This window comes from Podarcis tiliguerta, assembly GCF_965153285.1.
Source record: "Podarcis tiliguerta genome assembly, chromosome: 11".
Classification (NCBI taxonomy): Eukaryota; Metazoa; Chordata; class Lepidosauria; order Squamata; family Lacertidae; genus Podarcis; species Podarcis tiliguerta.
The window spans coordinates 45,013,162-45,033,929 of record NC_139544.1 but is presented as its reverse complement, the minus strand read 5'-3'; the positions used below and the strand labels follow the sequence as shown (position 1 = coordinate 45,033,929).

The 20,768-nt window shown below is 46.4% G+C and overlaps 1 protein-coding gene across 1 annotated transcript; it reads left to right on the top strand.

The window, feature by feature from the left end:
• Nucleotides 1–144: 144 nt before the first annotated feature.
• On the top strand, nt 145–19,679 carry PTGER4 (prostaglandin E receptor 4). The gene is made up of 2 exons (XM_083403002.1): nt 145–2,140; nt 15,969–19,679. Exons 1-2 carry the CDS (start codon nt 1,310–1,312, stop codon nt 16,548–16,550), a joined length of 1,413 nt encoding a protein of 470 aa, XP_083259128.1. The 5' UTR covers nt 145–1,309; the 3' UTR covers nt 16,551–19,679.
• The last annotated feature ends 1,089 nt before the right edge of the window (nt 19,680–20,768 follow it).

The window sequence follows — 20,768 nt, the reverse complement described above, 5'->3', positions numbered from 1 at the left end:
ATCCTTTGCCAGGATAGATGATGGCGATCGGGGTGGGGGGGACTTAGCTGGAGGGAGAGGGAGGACCCCACCCGCCTTCCTCCCAGCTGTCGAGGGAAGGCGCCCTTTCGCTCTCCGGCGTCCACCAGCTTCCGCGCCTTCTCCGTGCGCTTTTGGCAAGCCCGAGCGCGCCGCCTTCGCTCCTTCGCAGCCGCGGGGAAAGGCCCTCCGGGCACTTCCCGAGGCGGCTGGGCTACACCCACTTGCCCCGTGGCCAATGGGGCGCCGGGCTGGGCGGAGCCGGGCCGAGCTGCCTCCCCGACTGGAGGAGCTCGAAGGAGCGAACTTGCAAACGGCGCTGCGAGCGAGTGAGTAATCCGCGAGCCAGGCGGCGGGAGCACATGGTGGCAGCAGCGGCGCAAGGACGCGCGGGCGCCGGGTCCGGGTAGCGAGTCTGTCCGTCTCTCTCGTCCCCGCGCTCCTCCTGCTCCTCGGTCCGGCTTGGCTGCCTGGGACGCCGGGCTCCCAGCTGCCCTCGGAAGGCGGCTGATGAATTCTCCCGAGAGAGAGACGCCCGGCGCCCCGGCTGCGCCTCTCCGCTCCCGGCGTGCCGCTGAAGAGAAAAAGACGCGCAGCGGACACTTGAGTCGCCACCGCTGCTAACGGCAGACGGGCTTTCCGAAGCCACCGAAGGGCTCTAGGTGGCGTCGAAGCTTTTCGAATCGGCGATCGGCTTTGAACTTGGCAAAGCGTTTGGAGGAGATACAGTTCGGATTATTATTATTTTTGTGTATATATATATATTGGAGAGGAGGGGATTCGTTTCATGTTGACATATTGCATATGCATACGTAGGTGAAGACTTGCATCGGAGTGACAAGTGAGGTGGGCGGGGACTGGCCGAACTAGAAGAGAGCGATGGAAAGTCCCACTGAGGCAGAAGGCAAAGACCAGTTTGCAAGCTGAACTTTGAAAAGCGCGAGACCTGGCAAGAAAAGAAAGCCAGCCTAACAGACAACCGAGAACGCTTTTATGCAAGAAAAGGCATCTTTTGCTGGCTAGCCAAATTGCACTCGGCTTCTAAGAGCTCTTTTTGCTATTACTGGCCACCTTTTTTTTCTAATCTCCCTACTTTATGAATTTCTCCGAAAAAGCCTACCGCCTTTCCACCATCTGCTCTCTTAGCTCTGCCTTTGAAATGCAGGATTCTTCAGTTCTCTCCGATTTGGATTTCCATCCTCTTCCGGCTGAAATCTGGGACTCTTGACTTTTGCTGCCGTTTTGTTCTTCTTTGACCCAGTTGGCTCCTTGCGATTGTCCCAGCCTCACCATGTCTTTCAACCCCACCATGCTGCCTTCTGCCAACGGCTCCTCCAATGGGACGGGAGGGGCACCTGAGGGCAGCAAGCCCTTGACCATCCCTGCTGTCATGTTCATCTTTGGGGTGGTGGGGAACCTCATTGCCATTGTGGTGCTCTGCAAGTCCAGGAAGGAGCAGAAAGAGACCACCTTCTACACATTGGTGTGCGGCTTGGCCGTCACGGACCTCCTGGGCACCTGCCTGGTGAGCCCGGTCACGATCGCCACCTACCTGAAGAATGAGTGGCCGGGCGGCCAGCCGCTTTGCGAATACAGCACCTTCATCCTCCTCTTCTTTGGACTGTCTGGACTCAGCATCATCTGCGCCATGTCCATTGAGAGGTACCTAGCCATCAACCACGCGTACTTCTACAGCCATTATGTGGATAAGAAGCTGGCAGCGCTCACGCTCTTTGCCATCTATGTTTCCAACGTCCTCTTCTGTGCCTTGCCGAGCATGGGCTTGGGCAGCACAAAGCTGCAGTACCCCCAGACTTGGTGCTTCATAGACTGGCGGACCAACGTCTCCACGCATGCCGCCTATTCTTACATGTATGCCGGCTTCAGTTCCTTCTTGATCATGGTCACCGTGGTTTCCAATGTCTTGGTGTGCATGGCCCTGATCCGCATGCACCGACAGTTCATGCGGCGCACCTCCCTGGGGACGGACAATACCGCCAGCCGATTGTCGGACTTCCGCCGGCGCAGGAGCTTCCGGCGCATGGCCGGCGCAGAGATCCAAATGGTCATCTTGCTCATTGCCACCTCCTTGGTTGTGCTGATCTGCTCCATTCCTCTCGTGGTGAGTAACGTTGGCTTAGCCTTTTCTTCCCAGTTTCGTCATTGCAGCTACAGATTCCCCACAGCAGAAAAAGCCAAAGGTTGCTTCTGTGGTTGGAAAGGGAGGTTCCTAACGGTGATATTTCCATGCAGGTGATCTAAAATGTTCTCTCAATGCCCCCTCCCCCACTGCCACAAGGGAAAAGAAGGAAGCGACTCTGTCCCAGCCTTCTTCTTTGACACTGTTTATTCCTAGGCGGGGTAGGAGAAGGCTGTGGCCATTTTCGTAAAGAAACTAAGAAGCACCTTTGAACTTGCTCTTTGTGTCACATGTTAATGTTTTGTCACCTTCTCACGTGGGACAGGATGCAGAAGAGACATTAAATGCACATTGTGGGCCAGTCCAAATGTGAAATACACATTGCACTCAAAGTTAAGTGGTGGGTGTGTCTGTGGGTGTATGGGAGAAACTAACTGAAGCCCAGTTTCTGAAAAGTCCCTTTGTGCCCCATGAATTGTCAATAGCTCCCCAAATATAAAAGCAGCCCTGCACATGGAGTAGTTATATAATACTTGAATTCTATACCAATGCGTTGCTTGAACTAAAGCTCATAGAAACATACATGCACACACAGATACTTCCTAACCTCAGACTTACTGAAACTACAAAGTTTGTGGCCAGCACGGGAAGTTGGGTGAATTTCTACATGTTTATAGGGCTAGCATGAAATTTGCAGAGACACTCACATGCCAGAGAATAAAATGACTGCTGAGGTGTTTTTTAAAATTCCCAGCTGTTAGTGATACATGCGTTGCATAAATATTTCTGGATGGGGATTTCAGGCTGAAACATTCACAGTCTGCGCCTTACAGTCTGCTGGTTTTAGCTGGTTCCAAAAAGAAGATCTCCCTTTGAGAAATGCAGAGATGTTATTGTTGCACAGATTGCTTCAGTAACAGTGCTTGATGTCAGGAGGTAAACCTTCAACTTCTAGAAAAAGCACACCCTTAAAGAAAGACCAGTGCCTGTCTTCCTTTCCCCATTGACTGGGGTGGGGAGGGTGAAGGTGTGTGCCGGGGGGGTGGGGAAAACCAGTTGTGAGCTTAGCTGAGACTTGTACCAATAAAACAGAAACCAATGAAACATGGCAAACTACTTCTTTCTTGGCAAGGGTACATTAAACAAACAACTGACAGCACATACTTGCTTATCGCCCCGCCCTTTCACCCCGGGAGCTAAGCCGTCGTTGTTAGGGAAGAAGTATGGCGAATCCAGCTTGGTGCAATGGAGTTTATTGTAGGCGATAATCGTTCTGAAATAACTCCCTCTCGAGGGTGTAGCAAAACCAGGAAGGCTCATAATTAAGAGGGAAAGAGGACTGGGCTGAGCACAATCCTGAACTGTTCAGGTAAATGGTATACCTTTACAAGTCAGGCCAGTTTTGCTACATAACTAGCATAATCCAGCTGTGGTCTGGGTTACTAGCACTTGACAAGCTGTCCGGCTGGTGTTTTCCGGTGTGTAACTGGACACCTTTGCATGTGGTGCTGTTTACAGGGACTGTACCAGAGGCTGCATTGCACAGTCTTTTTCTTACACCGAAACCATCTCCATTTAAGGGGGGGAAAGTGCAATCGACACATAGGAGAGGCATGCAGTCGGTGCTCTGCAAAGGTTGCCTCAGCAGAAGAGACACATGTGCGTTCTACCTTCGTGGGCGGAGATGGTCTCTGTGTGTAGGAAGAAGCACCCTTTGAAAACATGGAATGGATTGAGTCAAAAACATCTTGGGTCATAGGGTATTCCAAGTAGAATACGTTCACAAACAGAGGGAATCTGAGCCTACCGAGTTGTGTGCTTTGGGACAAAAAGCAAACTCTGAACAGTGAAAATAGACTTTGTTTACTGCCCAGGCACTAGCCTGTTTTTGTTTCAGCAGCAGATGGACTCCTTGGGCAATAGAATAACCCAAGCATTTTGACATTGTTGCAACGTGTATTAATAGGCCCTAATTGGAATGCCTGTTTCTCCACCTAAACATATTCTAAATGCCAGTGGCTGGTCCTAGAAGTTCAGCTATAGTGAGTGGGCCGTGCTGGTGCCTCCTACACATTTTGAGATGAGAGAATTCCGGACTGTACCATTTCAGACTGCATGCTGGGGACCGCTATAGTTTTGGATACAATCGCTCTACAAAAGCTCTGTTGCAACTAGTAAAACTAGTGTTCTTGTTTCAAAGATATTAAGAAATATCTATCTATCATCCATCTATCTATCTATCTATCTATCTATCTATCTATCTATCTATCTATCATCTATCTATCTATCTATCTATCTATCATCTATCTATATCTATCTATCTATCTATCTATCTATCTATCTCTATCATCTATCTATCTATCTCTTGGAAGATGTTGTTGATACCTATTGTATCAAAAATTCAATAATCTGACCTGCAGCCTGATGTGCAACAGTTCAGAACTGTACCAGCTCTTAAGATGTATAGGCTTGTACTTTAACAGGCATCTGCCAGCTTGCCAGTTCTCCAGGGCAAGTGTCCTCTTGCAGACAACTGGTACCACACTGATGCCTACCTCTCAGGTCTCATTTCTACTGCATTTTTCAAGCAGGTAAGAGACAGCAGAGTCCCACTGTTTCTTACCTCTCTCCATATCCCACACAAATCAAGAGAACAAGCCCTCTGTGCATGCCGTAGGATGCAAGGGAGGGTGTGGGTGAGTTCCACAAGTTAGTGGATAGCAAAACCCTGGCAGCCCAGTGGTGGGTCTACCAGGATACAGAGTATGGGGGGCAGGGGCAGGGAAGAGAGATGCTTCAGGAAGCACTGAAGGTTGATGGTTTGCCACTGTGGGAACAGGCTGTTTGGCTAGATGGATCTTTGTTCTGATCCAGCAAAGCTGTTTATATTCTTATTAAATCCATCTGAGATTCCAAAATGAAACAGGACATGTGACATGGTTGTCCAGATTGTCAATTGGAAACAGCAGTTAGATACAAAGATGGGATAATTGTGTAAGAGTCGGTGAGTTCTAAACATGGGTACATAAATTCTGCAGGGTTTGCTTCCCAGTAACTGTTTGGAGGTGCATATTTTCTTTTCTTTCTTTTTTAAGGAAAAGATGCACTGATTGAAAATGTTTGCATCTGATTTAGAGGGGACCTGAGTTTACTCCAGTGGTAGCTCTATCATCTATATCTATCGATCTATCTATATCTATATCTATATCTATATCTATATCTATATCTATATCTATATCTATATCTATCTATCATCTATCTATATCTATCTATCATCTATCTATCTATCTATATCTATCTATCTATCATCATCATCTATCTATCCATCCATCCATTTGTCTATCTATCTCTATCATCTGTCTATGCTATTGGGCTAAGAGAAAGTGACTTACCTAAGGACCCCCCCCCCCCCCCCGTGTGCTTAATGAATGAGTATGGCTTTGAAATTAAGTATTTCTGGTCCAAACCCAACACTCATGCATGTTGAATGTATGTTGTGTTTGGGGAAAGTTGAGGCTGATTGTGGCACTGGTGATGCAATGGTTACTACATAGCTGTGAAGTTTGGTGAAATTATTTACTGTGTGAGGAGCGGTCCCACAGCGGAGGACAACTCTGCCCTCACAAGGCTGACACAGGCAGTCTAGCGCACAATGCTTGTAGCAAAAGAATAAAAAAAAATATGGGGAATAGGTAACTAAACGAAAAACCACCAGACTAAGTTATGCCTTGCAATTTAAACTGGCTAATGAATATGAAAGTAGTTTAATGGTAAATGCATGTAATTAGTGGGAGAACCCCCCTACTGAACTTATTTCAGAAACTAGTGCCCTATATTTATTGAAGCAATGGAAGAGTCAAGTTGCTTGGCTAAAATCTGAGAGAAAACTGGAAGAAATTAAGAATAGAATAATAATAATAATAATAATAATAATAATAATAATAATAATAATAAGTTGTTTCTTATTTATACCCCTCCTATCTGGCTGGGTTTCCCCAGCCACTTAAAAAGAGCACACAGACAAATAAAAGCATGTTGCTTCCACACATTTGAAATTGTTGTATATTCATGGTCAAACATTGAATGAAGGCCTTTAGCGTACCTTTAAAATGAAGAGGCAAGTAATAAACCCAAGGAGGTGTATATTTAGCAAACAGCACATTCCCTGCTGAATGAGATCATATCATATTAGGGTTTATTACATGTGGGGTTTTTTTGGAAACAGCAGCAACAATGTGTTTGCATTATGTCCTCACTCTAGTAAGTTATGACAAGGAGTTTCTTGTGATTTATATCTTCGACCTGGTGCCTTCCAAACATTTAGGACTCCAGCTCCCATCAGCCCCAGCCAGCAGAGCTCACTGATGGGAGTTGAAGTCCAACAACATCCGGAGGACCACAGGGTCCCCATAAGAGAGAGCTGGCTTAAGAGCAACTCAGGAATTTGAACCCAGATCTGCCCAGTGAGAGGCAGGCATTTTCTCCCACTAGGCTGAGGTATTAAGAATAACAGTATCTTGCATTGGAAGGAGCAGATCTGATCTTCTGTCGAGCCATTCTTGGTTTGACCAAAAGCAGCTCAGTGATTTACACTGTGGTGACAAGTGATTTCCCTCCACCAAAGTGAGTGTTTATTGAAGTTTGGCTCAAAAGAAGCCCTGACTGTCAGCTGGACTCTTGCGCTGATTTTAGAGCAAGCAGTCTTTCCCTTTTTCACATCCAGATTCGAACAACTTCTATCATCCCTGTGCACTTGGTGCTGATGGGAGCTGGGAATCTACCAACATCCCCGCTCTGTTCATCTATGATCACCTGGGGTTTCTGAACAAAGCTCCCCATGTTCCCTTTAGATTGGTTTCAGCTGGCACTGGTGAGATAGCAGCCCAGATTTTGGAAGTGCACGGAGGCTGCGTAAGACAAGTACCAAGTTCTTCTAGGCAAAGGTTACTTCGTAAATCCAGCCTCCCACTTAATATTAACTGGCTGGCTATATATAGCCGTGTATCAGAATGTGATAGAGGGACTTTTATGAGCACAGGTGAAGACTTGGTGGAAGGAGACTCCTTTGTTTGTTGTGGGAGGTAACTGCTATAAAAGGGCACTTTATGGTAAGCTTTGCTGGGTAAGGCGTAAATAATGTTTACCTTGAGTCAGGACAGGAAAAAAGAAAAACCACCCCTTCTCTCAAAGTATTGGATAAAAACTAAAGCCCGTGCTTGCACACAACACATTTAAAGGACATCCCTCCCACCCCGTAACAGAATACTGGGAGATGTAGTTTACCCCTCACAGAACTATTATTTCCAGAATCCTTAACAAACTAAAATTCCCAGGATTCTTTGGAGAGGGAATGTGCTTTAAATGACTCGTATGTATGTAAGCTCAGTGTTCCAGGCTGGCTCACAATACTGTCTTTTCTTAGCGTTGCCAAACCTCAGAATCACACCGGTAGCTGAATATCTTATCTGGATATGGAAGCTTTCCACGTGGAGGGAGATTTTGACATGGAGACGTACTCTGTCACCCATTCTCATGTGCATTCTGAGGTGACACAGCCATGTGGAGGGCTGTACCGCATGGGAGTCTTCATAGTTGAACTCTAAAAGCATGTTTGAGGCATAGAAGCCTTCCTGTTTTGAGCTCCGGAGGGAGACGGTTCCACTGTCAAACAGTTCTTACTGTCAGAAACTTCATCCTAGTGTTTAGCCGGAAGTGCCTTTCCTGCAACTCGAAGCCATTGGTTTGAGTCCTACCCTCCCGAGTGGGAGAAAACAAGCCCTTGAGATATTTGAAGGTGGCCTTCATATCTCCCTCTCAGTCTCCTCTTTTCCAGGCTAAACCACCACTGGAATGTGTCCTCCAAAAGGTTGTCTAGAAGGCATTCTGGACCCCGAGCTGGAAAAGGTTCCCCACCTCTGCTGGAAAGGATTTCAATGGAAGCAATTCCCATTGAGCTCAGCTGAACTTGCTTCTGAGTCAAACATGGGTTGGATTGCACTGTTTTGAGTTTGATTTCCACCAGCAGCCCTGCTAGTAAAGAGGTCTGGGTGGAGCTTCCTTTGGGAATGAAGTCATTTGTTGTCTCCTGCGACTAGGTTCCAAAATATGAGCACCTTTCACTGTGTGCAAAGAGTTAGGACTGGCAGGTATCACTAGCACACAGCCCCTACAAATATCCAGCAATTAATGCAGCTTTGCGATAAAAAGGAAGGTTATTGAGTTAAGTGTCCTAGTTTGCTTAGTGACTGATTGGGTTGCTTTTTATTTAAAAAATCGGCATTAGTCAGGCATGCTGTGTCAACTTCGTACGAGTTTTAGGAACAGCTGGATACACACTAATATTTCCCTGCAGCGGTCTCTGCATCAGAACGCTTTTATCCGAACAAGCTGTTCGTCTGAGAGTGGAATTTAGACCATGACTGCATTTCCCTGGAGTAGCTGTGTTAAAGCAAGAAGCAACTTCATTTGTGCAATTACAGGGAGGGAAGACATTTGTGAATTCAGATAAGCTTATCTGGTTGTGTCTTGCACTTATACTTGCATAGGAACTGCTTGGAAACAAAGGTTTTGGCATCTACCAGCAGTTGTAGATGGCCAGATGGCCATTTTTTGAGAGGGTTGTCCAGAACTTCGTCGGACAGCTGTTTCTAACCTGCTGCCCTTCTGATGTTGCTGGACTACAACTCTGGCTGTCTCTGGCCATTAGCCATGACCGCTGGGATTTGTGGACCAGCCACATCTAGTGGACATCTAGCTTGCTGCCAACTCACGCCTACTCTGTAGAAGTGGCACCACATCTCAGAACATTTGTAAGATGTACATTTAACTAAAAAGGTGAAGGGACCCCTGACCATTAGGTCCACTAGTGACCGACTCTGGGGTTGCGGCGCTCATCTCGATTTATTGGCCAAGGGAGCTGGCGTACAGCTTCCGGGTCATGTGGGCAGCATGACTAAGCCGCTTCTGGCGAACCAGAGCAGCGCACGGAAACGCCATTTACCTTCCCGCCAGAGCGGTAGCTATTTATCTACTTGCACTCTGACATGCTTTTGAACTGCTAGGTTGGCAGGAGCAGGGAACGAACAACGGGAGCTCACCCCATCGCGGGGATTCAAACTGCCAACCTTCTGATCGGCAAGTCCTAGGCTCTGTGGTTTAACCCACAGCGCCACCCGCGTCCCTCGTACATTTAACTAGGGCTGAGCAATACCTGGTTTTCAACATTGTGATATGTAACCAGCTGAACATCGCAATGTACCAATATATCACAATGTCTGAAATAAGGATGCAGCTATGTAGAGGCATCGGCAGGCTCCGCAGTTTTCCCCGCTTTGTGATTTTGCCAGTGATTCACTGCCCCCAGAAGGAGACAGGGGGGGAGCTGAGCCGGCAGAGTTAATGGGGGCTGCAGGAATTGAGAGATGCACTGGCTGGTTTCACAGTTTTTCCCACATTATGATTTCTGCATAGCCCCCACACATCATGATTCACAATATATTGCCAGGTCAAAAATAATGGAATCGATATCACAATATGGACTTCAAACTTGGGTTTTAGATGATATATTTACATATCCCCCAGCCCTACAGGTAACATATTTTATGTGGGTGAAATGGATGCCTTCAACTATGTGTGCAACAGGTAGATTCACTAGAGTATGTGGGATACATTTATCAATGACTGTCCTAGAATGTAGTCATGCATTTGGTACCACAGCGAAGCTTCTAGGTTCCCTTGGGGGCAGGGGTGGCTGTTGGTCTGGCTGGGTGTGTGGTTTTTTTGGGGGGGGTGTTGCTCTCCAAATGGTTCTTAATTTTATCTTGAAGTTTCTTTAGCTCAGGGGTGGCTAACCTGTAGCCCTCTGCTTGTTGCTGCACTACAGCATCCAACAGCAGAGGTAGCTTACTTGGTAGAACATGAGACTCTTAATCTCGGGGTCATAGGTTCGAGTCCCAGGTTGGGCAAAAGATTCCTGCATTGCAGGGCATTGGACTTGATGACCCTTGGGGTCCCTTCCAACTCTACAATTCTCTAATTCTATCCCATGCTGGCTGGGGCTGATGGAATCCATCAGCACGTGAACGACAACAGTTTGGAGACCCTTGCTTTAGATATTTGTTACCAAATAATAAAATATACTTCTTCTTTATTTAGAGGTGAATGTACAAAGCTGTATACAGGGTCCCTCTAGCCCAGTATTGCCCTACTGTGACTGGTGATGGCCCTCTAGGGTCCAGGCTCTCTAGGGCCCTGCCTACTTCTGCTAATTTTTTAAAAATTAAACCGTAGATGACCACCTGAGGAAAAGCTGTGGTCATTGGCTTGTCACCTGTGGTGAGCGAGATTTGCTCTAGGGGATCCAGGCTGTTTGTTTTCCTTTCCCACCACAAATGAATAACATAGGCATGTGCAGGCAGGCAGGCTCAGTCAATATTTTTGTGGGCTTTATTTGCAAGACTGCAGCACGTTAAAGCATATGCAAAAAAAGAGAGCAGCGAATATGCAGTGACTTCACCCCTATACAACCTATAACCAGGATACTCAGAATTCAGCCTTAACAGAAAATTGTTGCAGGCTCCCAAAAGATGCCAAGATGCATCCTTTGGTGAGTCACCAAGGAAAGAGAGATCCAGAGTACCTGAAAGGTATTTTGGAGGAAAGGGAATAAGCCTGGTTGATTACCATTTCCTATGGGATGGTGATTTTCTTCTTCTCCCTTAGCAGTATGAAACTGGACAGCCAACACACTGCGGTTGGATTTGGCACCTGAGTTTCAAATCTGCATTCTCTTGTGGACTTCTGGCATAGCTTGCCTCAGTTTCTCACTCTGTAAAATGGTAAATGCAAGGTAGCACAGATGAGGAAATATGGTTCACCTCGGCCTGCCTTGTATTTAAACACTTGCCTAGTGCAACAAGGCATTGAATGCAAGCGAGTGAGGGGGCTGGGGGTCCGTCCTCTGTGCCCTGTGTCCTGCCAGAGAGGGAAGCCCCTCCTCCATTTTGGAAGAACATAGGAAACTGCCTTATCAGTTTATCAGAATCAGACCATTGGGTCTATCTAGCTCAGTATTGTCTACACTGATTGGCAGCAGCTCACCTGAGTGTCAGGCAGGGGTTTATCCCAGGCCTACCTGGAGATGCCAGGAATTGAACCTGGGACCTTCTACATGCAAGGAAGATGCTCTGCCACTGAGCCATGGCCCTTCCATAAGCAGGACAGAGCTTCCTATTCCTCCTGGTAGGTTGCTTTTTTTTCTTTTTTGTAGGCTAGTAACTTTTGTGGGCTTATTTACAAGGCTGCCTTAAGCCATCAGCTTTCAGACTTTCTTCTTTCAGGAAACACTTTCCACATCCATTTGTCTGCTAAGGATTTCTTCTGCATCTGCTCTGTATTGCAATAGGTACTTGCAAATATTTGAAAGCTCACATTCTGCACTACGCTGGCCAGCCCTGTTGGTTTGAAAGTGCACACCCAGATCTCACCTGAGACACCCTTGAATTTACTGCAAAGATCAGCAGTGGTGGGCAGCCCCTGATCTTCTACAATGGCCGATCTTCTCACTGTAATGAATACAGAGGTCCCTGAACAGCTCCTAAATAATTAGGGGCAGCGTGTTAGTCTCTGGCAGCAAAACCAACAAAATGTCTTGGGGCACCCTAAAAACGAATACATTTTAGTATGGCATAAACTTTTGTGGACTAGAGCATCTGATGAAATAGAAGGCTGGTCCGCAAAAGCTCATGCCAAGCGTTAAAGGTTAAGTTTCCACAAGACTTTTTGTTGTTTTAACTCCTATGCAGGTAAGTGGTGAGCTCCTCATTGGGTGCAGATCCGATGCCTGTGACTTTAATTTTCACAATCTAATTTTGTTTGACTTTTGCCGCACTTTCTTGCTTCATATTAAACCAGCTTTCATTTTGGGCTACAGCCCTCCAAAGCCGAAAGCAAATTCTAAAGGCAGCATTGGAAGCATAGTCTCTCTGCCACCTAGTGGTTTGAACTGAATGCGTCCAGTTGAATTCAACCAGCAACACCTTCAGGTCAAAGAAACTACGCTCCAGTAGAGCTGACGTGCTTCTTGGTGGGGGCTTATTCTGTAAACAGGTCGTTGAGAATTTGCAAATGCAATACTGGCACAGATTTGCCAGTTAAATGGGGTGAAATTTGGGCTAGTGTTTTGATGCCAACAATGCTGTGTGGACGCTGAGGGGGAAAAAACAAAACCCCACCTTGCGTATGCAAAGAGCACCAATCCCACAATGAAACATTTGTCTGGAAGCATCCTTGGCTCCATAGAATGAGAAGCAGAGCGAGTGAAATCCTAGGGCGTAAGATGTGAGCCTGCTACTTTCTTAGGAAGCTGCCTTAGACCAGCTAGCCCAGTGCTGTCTACACTGATTGCCAGCAGTTCTACAGAGTTTAAAACAGGGAAATACCAGGGATTGAGCCTGGGACTTTTTTGAGGCAAAGCAGATGCCCAGCCATGGAGCCACATCCCTTCAGGTGGATGTTTAAGAAAAGTTTATGATAGTGGGGAATGGCTGCTTTTATCTACAAGGTTATGTACAATATGTGATCTCCATATCGCCAAAAGTTCGATATAATAGCCTTTTGTGGCATTGCAGGAAGTGTAAGATAATTTACAGTGCAATAAACAAAGGCTGTTACTAAGTACTATTATTAATCAGCTATTACTCATTATTAGAAGAAAGCGCTAACTATTTTCTTTCATTACTTATTGCAGTCAGATACTAGAATCTGCTCTCAATCACCACCACCAAAATGTCCTTAACTCTCTGTCCCTTTTATTAATTTTTGTACCCACCCGTTAGTCAACTGAAACTTTAGTTTATTAATCTGACAAATGGAAGTTTGCAGCTCTGCCTAACACCATGTAGCATTTATAAAGCATTTCTTGAGTGTTGAAAGCTTCAACTTTTTTGCAAATCCCGCCTGTACGGTAGGGCAGTATTCTTACCCCCACATTGCAGATTGGGGTGGGTGAGGAGCTGAGAGTGACTTCGTCTCTATAGCAAGAGGTGAGATTTGAACTGCAGACTTCGTGATTTTGCAGCTCAGTTTCTTAGCTGCTATGCTCTAGCAGCTCATTCCTAAATGAAAAGTGCAATCGTGTAGGTCACAGGGGTGCCCAAGCTTTTTTCAAAGAGAGCCAGATTTGATGAAGTGAACATGCATGAGGGCCAACCTTCAGCTTTTTTTAGGATTGAAATTGTTCAGCTTTTTTAAGGGTTTCCCCTCCAGGGCATATACTGCCACAGGGGCCGGATTAAATCGACCGGCGGGCCGGATTTGGCCCCTGAAACGGACTTTGGACATGCCTGGCTTAGGGTGTAGCCCAAGCCCAAAGTTCAGCGCTTCCAGGTCTTGTCGACTTGAATAAAAGTTTTCAGCACATGCATAATTACCGTATTTTTTGCTCTAGAAGACTCACTTTTTACCTCCTAAAAAGTAAGGGGAAATGTGTGTGCGTCTTATGGGACGAATGCAGGCTGCGCAGCTATCCCAGAAGCCAGAACAGCAAGAGGGATCGCTGCTTTCACTGCGCAGCGATCCCTCTTGTTGTTCTGGCTTCTGAGATTCAGAATATTTTTTTTCTTGTTTTCCTCCTCCAAAAACTAGGTGCGTCTTGTGGTCTGGTGTGTCTTATAGAGCGAAAAATACGGCACTTCACAGTTAAAGCCAAGCAGGACTTTACAAAGTGATTAACTTTGGCTGGTTCATGCCCTTAGGGAGATATTCAACAAAAAGATTGTGCTTGCATATGGATTAGCACAGGCACAATGGGATAGTCCCCCTTTCCTCCCCACCTTCGGGGTATCCCCCAGATCTGCTCCAAAGGGTTGGGGAAATCCCAGAACAGATTGGGGGGGCACCCAGAGGGAGAGCACCACATTGCACAAGGATAAATCCTTGCACTGACCAAACATTTTGCTTAGCTCTGTGTGAAGTACAGCCCATAGTCTTTAAGACCTATGAACACCTTTTAAGTATCTGACCATCATCCTATGCCATTGTTGTTCAACTTTAAACTATCTGTCCAATTGCAGCCAGGATTTGTGTAAAACATTATAAATAGGACATGGGAAGATGTCAGCTGCATAATTTGATGCAGTTCATCATTTTAAGTGTTATACATTTCTTTCTTTTTTATTAAAAGAAAAGGTTCATTCCAGGCAAGCTGTCGTTAAAGCAGAATATCCTCCGACAAGCTTCTACAGGCAAAATTTGGAGGGTATATACCCATAAAAATCCTGGAATACTCAAGCCTTGGAAGATACTAGCAAGAGTTACTTCTAACCTCAAAGAGCATACAGTTCCAGGCTTGTCCCTGGAAGAGAATTTGCCTGTGAGGTGGAAGTTTGGGTCCAATTTTTTTGTTTTGTTTTTGGAAACATATATTTATGAGGAGGCTGGCTGGATTAGGGTGATTGGCTGGATCTCCCGAAATGACTCAAGGCCACATTCTGCAGCTCTTACGCACCCAGAACAGTTAATAGCAGAGTTGGTTGTAGAAGGGAGAGAAAAAGAAGGCGGCTGAAATAACAAAAACAAAACTGGGAAGAGGCTTAATTGTGAGCTCTAAATTAGGGAAGAGAGACGAAACGCCAGGGAGTGCAGAGAGCAGGCACGTCAGAAATAATTCACAAAATATTTGATATAAGAATTTTAAGGTCTCAAATATAGAATAAATATTCATAAATGCACACATATCTGAATATATGAACCATGCGTCTGAAATAGTAATGGAGAGCAATCCTGAAGCCATTTTGACTCTCCAAATGACCTCAAATATTCTTCTGCAGTAAGGGAGGCAAATGAGGGAAAGCCTTCCGATTGTCTTTTTGCTTGCAAATCCTGTCTTAAGGGTGTATTTTTGTATGAATAGGGTGAGCCTGTGACCTGGATTCAGGAACTAAAGTATTAACCATCACAAAAGAATGGCCAGGCTGCCTAGGTAATGCAATCAGTGACCATTATCAGGTATCCTGGCAGGCAGGATTTCTGCTGTAGACCGCCTCCTTCTGGGATGTATGTATGATGTTTTAGGGTGGGCAATTTCAAAAGTCTATATAAGGGCTTGCACACCATTGTTCAGGATTCTCCTCCCTCCTGCGTGCGATAAGTGGGGACCCTGTTGCAACATAAAGATCAGGCTTACTAGCCGCTTTGCTTCTCAATATACTCTGGTTGGCCTCTTACTTTCTCCTACTGATAGGGAACCCACTTAAAGACTCTGTACAGTGGTACTTCGGGTTAAAAACTTAATTCGTTTTGGAGGTCCGTTCTTAACCTGAAACTGTTCTTAACCTGAGGTACCACTTTAGGTAATGGGGCCTCCCGCTGCCGCCACACGATTTCTGTTCTCATCCTGAAGCAAAGTTCTTAACCTGAGGTACTATTTCTGGGTTAGCGGAGTCTGTAACCTGAAGCGTCTGTAACCTGAGGTACCACTGTACAGGCTCTGGAATACCCCATAAGGGAAAGGGAGCAGTTTTTCTTATAACATGTTTCATTGGCCTGCTTATATGCCAGTATTTTAGATGGCACGGAAGGCGGGGCACAGAGGTCTTTTTCTCTCTGCACTGGAAATCTCTCTCCCCCCCCCCCCACCCTGGTTCTGAAAACAGCTCTCTTTTGACATGACACAAACCTTCACTCTGCCCATCACCCTGCCTGCTTAATATGCGGTTGCTAAGCCAGCTGTTAACTTTGAAATGTCAGCTTGGCCCTCGCTCATCAACTTTATATTTCTCTCCCTCCCTCCCTCCCCGCAATCTCTCTTCAGGTGCGTGTCTTTGTGAACCAGTTGTACCAGCCGCCTTTGGTGAAGGACATTCAGCAAAACCCTGACTTGCAAGCCATCCGCATTGCATCGGTCAACCCCATTCTGGACCCCTGGGTGTACATCCTGCTTCGCAAGACGGTGCTGAGCAAAGCCATCGAGAAGGTCAAGTGCCTTTTCTGTCGTATCGGCGGAGGCCACCGGCAGCACTCGGGAAGCAACTTCAACTGTGCGGACGGCCGCCGGGCTTCCTCTGCCACGGCCACCCATTCGCCCTCCTTCATTTCCCGGGAGCTGAGGGAGGTCAGCAGCACATCGCAGACGCTTCTGTACCCACTGGAGCCGAGCGAGGGGGCCGCTGGGGACCGGATGCTGTTGCCAGGGGCCAGCAGCCGCCCGGCCCAGTCAGACACTACGTCCATAAGGACACTGAGGAGCTCAAACACCTCGGAGTCGTCCCAGGGCCACGAGTCAGAGACGGTGTTTTTGGTGAACGAACTCAGGCCCGGCGCTGCTCAAAAGGGCAGTTCTCTTCAGGTCACCTTCCCCAGTGAGACTCTGAACTTGTCAGAGAAGTGTATATAAAGGAATGGAGGATGTTTGTGAGGTGCAGAAGGTCCTTTGGAAGAGGAACTCGTACAGCGGACATAGCAAATGTCTGGCCTTTGCCATCCGGTCTGCTCTGCCCATTGTGGTTAAGGCACAACAGAGGCCGAACAAGGCCGCCTTGCTGATCTAATGGGACTGTGTAGCCGTTTAGGGCAAGGTGAGCTGTAAATGGGCATCTAGTAAGAGAGCTCCTTTGGGGTATGAAATGGCAATGGGGTGGAATTAAACATCCTGGCTGCAAAAGATGGTACGCCATCTTTCCTGAAAAGCTAGGCGGTGGAGCTGTAACTTTGACCGGATGTGCATTTGAGTGTGATAAGCACAGTTCTTGCAGGTGACTAAGGATCACCCCACAAACGCATCAGACTCTGTTGATGTAACAGGTGAATGTATGGCGGTGGCAGGTGTGCAGGCTGCTGCTTGTTGCCTTTCCTTGCCCTGCGACACAGGACTGTTTTGCAGAAGATCCAGGATTTGGAAAGAGTTGCTGATTTTCCCCACCCAGACATGACTGAAGCATACTTACCCCCTATTCCTCTCCCCTCCCTTATTACTTAATAAGGTTTCGAGAGAACTAATTCAGGCAGTTGCTGGTAACTGTGTAAACTGCTCCGGTCAATGGTGAAATTGAGAATCTCTCCTGTGGCGTGAAAAAAAAATGTGAATTTCTCTGGCTGTGTATAGCGTGACTGAATGTATTTAAAAAATGCTGTATTCTTCTCTGTGAGAAGGTTCGTTATTAATACAAAGTATATAAAAAGAAATATTGCCAGCCCTCTCTTCCTCCTTACGCCTGCTGATAGATAGTTTTACGTTAAATTTATTTTTCGGATATGCAAACTCAGCAGGCCATAGCAGAGCGAATTCCTTAGGCAGGAGGGGAGGGTTTTGGAATCAAATGAGGAAAATGTTATGAAACCACTGGGGGAAATAAAGGAAAAGGCTTTTATGTTTTTTAAAATGTTCCTTGTATTGTATGTGTCCGTGTGTGTACTAAGAAAGAAAGCGAGCAAGAAAGCAGAGTTTATGTGTTGTGAATGTCTTCTCAAAATGCAGCGGCTTCAATGTAGGCCAACAATCCAGTCCCCTAAAAATTTTATCCGAACTTTTGGCACAATCCTACTCAGGTTTACTCAGAAGTAAGTCCCGCTGTATTCAGCGGAGCTTAGCCTCAGGCAAACAGGAAGAAGCTTTCGCAGCCTTAATTATGATAGTGGGAATTCTTGCAATCTGGAAAACGTTTCCCGGATCATGGCTCAAAACATCCATCTCTGGCCCCTGTCCGTTTTGCTCAACTTCAAACTTCTTTCCTCGGAAGCAGCTTCTGAGTGGAGCCCAAGCAAGTATGTTTAGGGTTGTAATCCTAGGACCAGCTCATGCAGCGAGTTGCTCCTTTGCTGGAGGTTGCAGGGCTGTCAGTGGTCTAACAAACATTGTACAGTGGCAAGTATTGTGGAAGTGCTGCTTCCACATGGGATATGTATATGCAGCTGCTGCTGTGTGTGTGCTTTGTGGCAGCTTAAAAAAAAAAAAGGCCACTGCCATTGCATATATTTTTTGGGCTGCAAGTATTTGGGGGCAGTAGATCCTACCATGGAAGTTCATACAGCCGTGCCATGAACACATCATCAGTTAGAGGTGACCAAGTGCACAAAGAAATGCATAGCCTTGAAACAAGCTGCTAAAATATTTTGACTTGTTAAATGTTTTATCATTGTACAGTGCCCTTGGCTTACAGGAGTGTACTATTGCCAGTTGCCTGCACAGAATACCTTTTCGATTGTCAATAGACGGCCCCTTCCAATTCTACTGTTCTAGTTACCGTTGCTTTCTGTATTATGGGTTGCCCCACTGTACGAGACGTGGAGCAGCAAGGAAACACAGGACCGGGTGCCATATTGAGTCCATGTGCATGTTTTAGGATTGAACGTAGAGATGATCGGTATTCCACCATTGGCAGCTTGGTGTGGGGCTGCATGCCAGAGGTGGGTGGGGTTGGGGGCAAAAATAGTTGGAACAACAGATGCAAGTCTTACCTTTGTTGTACAGTAGTTTTATATTCCACCCATGGGAATGTGAGAGGCTTCTGATACCACACACATTTCTCCATCTGGCAGGCAGGCAAGCAAACAAGCAAGCGAGAGGCACCGTCCTAATTCAAGGGCGTGTTCCTGACAAGCGAAGGGACTTGAGGAGGATGTGAAGCAGGATAGTGAGAAGTGTGGCCTGAGGAGTCCTGAGGACCAGACAAGGGAGGCTTGCAGGCCTGTGGTTCTCCATCCCTGCTCAACACCTGCTCGGGTGTGGGTCTAAAGCAGTCTTTCCCAAACTTGGGTCTCCAGATGTTTTTGGACTACAATTCCCACCATCCCTAGGCAAAAGAACCAGTGGTCAGGGATGATGGGAATTATAGCCCCCAAACAGCTGGAGACCCAGGTTTGGGAAACACTGGTCTAAAGGTACATGAGGCCACTACCTTGCAGAAGCTAAGAGGGTCTAGGTCTCCGTTTGGTTGGTGTCTGGATGGGTGAGTGCCTGGGAACCACAGTCTACAGCCTTGGGTTCCATGATTGAAGAAGAATGCAAGAAAAGAAGTTTCAGCTCATCTGAAGTTAGACTGCTCAGTTTGGCCTTATACACTCCACTTGTTACATGGGAGAAAGTAAGTTTGCACTAATACATAGGGAAAAGAAGAGTGCCTCACATTTAAAAACCAATACACTGATTTTTGGACCTCAACAAAAAAAGGAGGAGACACAAAGTAATGACCAGTAAAATACTAGGGGGACTATTAGCCTTAAGATTTCACTTCACTAGAAATAACAGGTAAAGCTAGAGGGGATTTTATGTCTGTGTGCCATGTTCAAAGGGTTACACTTTGCCTCCTGGTGTTATCCTGTACAGCTAGTTGGGAGGCCTGGTTTTCGTCAAGGAAAATATTAAGCATGTTATGTTGCTCAACATGTTTTCATGTGCATTGCTTTCTGTTGGAATTAGAATTCTGAGCCTGAATGTCAGCGATATGTTTTACAAAACTGTTTGTACTGGCACAAAATCTCTTCTGGCAATCACCATTAAATGCAGGCATGCCACTGGAGTACAGAAGTCTGTGTCTGTCTACTCAAGTCTTTGATTATCTCGCCTTTTATAACACAAACACCACATTCAACAAGTATAAATGCACACATCTAAGTCAGGTGGGTGACCTGTGACCCTCCAGACTACAACTCCCATCGCCCCTGATCATTGGCCACACTTGGCTGGCTGGTGGGGTGAGAGGAGGGCTGATGGGAGTTGGAGTCTTTGAAACTACTGAAGGCACACAGGCTCCCCATCCCTGCTTTAAGCTATGTCCAGACAGCCAATGCAAGACATAGCTAAGCAGTCCTTTTCTTGATTACATGATAGTTTTCATGTAAATTTATTGCCCTAAAGAATTGTCATAGAATCATAGAATCATAGAGTTGGAAGAGACCACAAGGGCCATCGAGTCCAACCCCCTGCCAAGCAGGAAACACCATCAGAGCACTCCTGACATATGGTTGTCAAGCCTCTGCTTAAAGACCTCCAAAGAAGGAGACTCCACCACACTCCTTGGCAGCAAATTCCACTGTCAAACAGCTCTTACTGTCAGGAAGTTCTTCCTAATGTTTAGGTGGAATCTTCTTTCTTGTAGTTTGGATCCATTGCTCCGTGTCCGCTTCTCTGGAGCAGCAGAAAACAACCTTTCCCCCTCCTCTATGTGACATCCTTTTATATATTTGAACATGGCTATCATATCACCCCTTAACCTCCTCTTCTCCAGGCTAAACATGCCCAGCTCCCTTAGCCATTCCTCATAAGGCATCGTTTCCAGGCCTTTGACCATCTTGGTTGCCCTCCTCTGGACACGTTCCAGTTTGTCAGTGTCCTTCTTGAACTGTGGTGCCCAGAACTGGACACAGTACTCCAGGTGAGGTCTGACCAGAGCAGAATACAGTGGCACTATTGTCATAAGACTAGGCTCAGGTGTGGAGGGGCAGGCTAAGCCAAACAAGGAGGGGGGAAAGGAGGATGACATACGGCTGCGACCAGGGAACAGAGGTTGAAGAAGGCAGGTATTTATACCTCTTCAGATCTGGCTGGTGAAACAGGACTTCTAGCTCCCTTCTTCCTGCTTGGGAAAGTTGCACAGCAAAGCAATAAGGAAATGGC

Excerpts from the sequence above, each read along its gene's own strand:
- PTGER4 (XM_083403002.1), top strand. The coding sequence starts at position 1,310 with ATGTCTTTCAACCCCACCATGCTGCCTTCTGCCAACGGCTCCTCCAAT. Across the intron at positions 2,141-15,968 it reads TCTGCTCCATTCCTCTCGTG|GTGCGTGTCTTTGTGAACCA; the intron begins GTGAGTAACGTT and ends ATCTCTCTTCAG.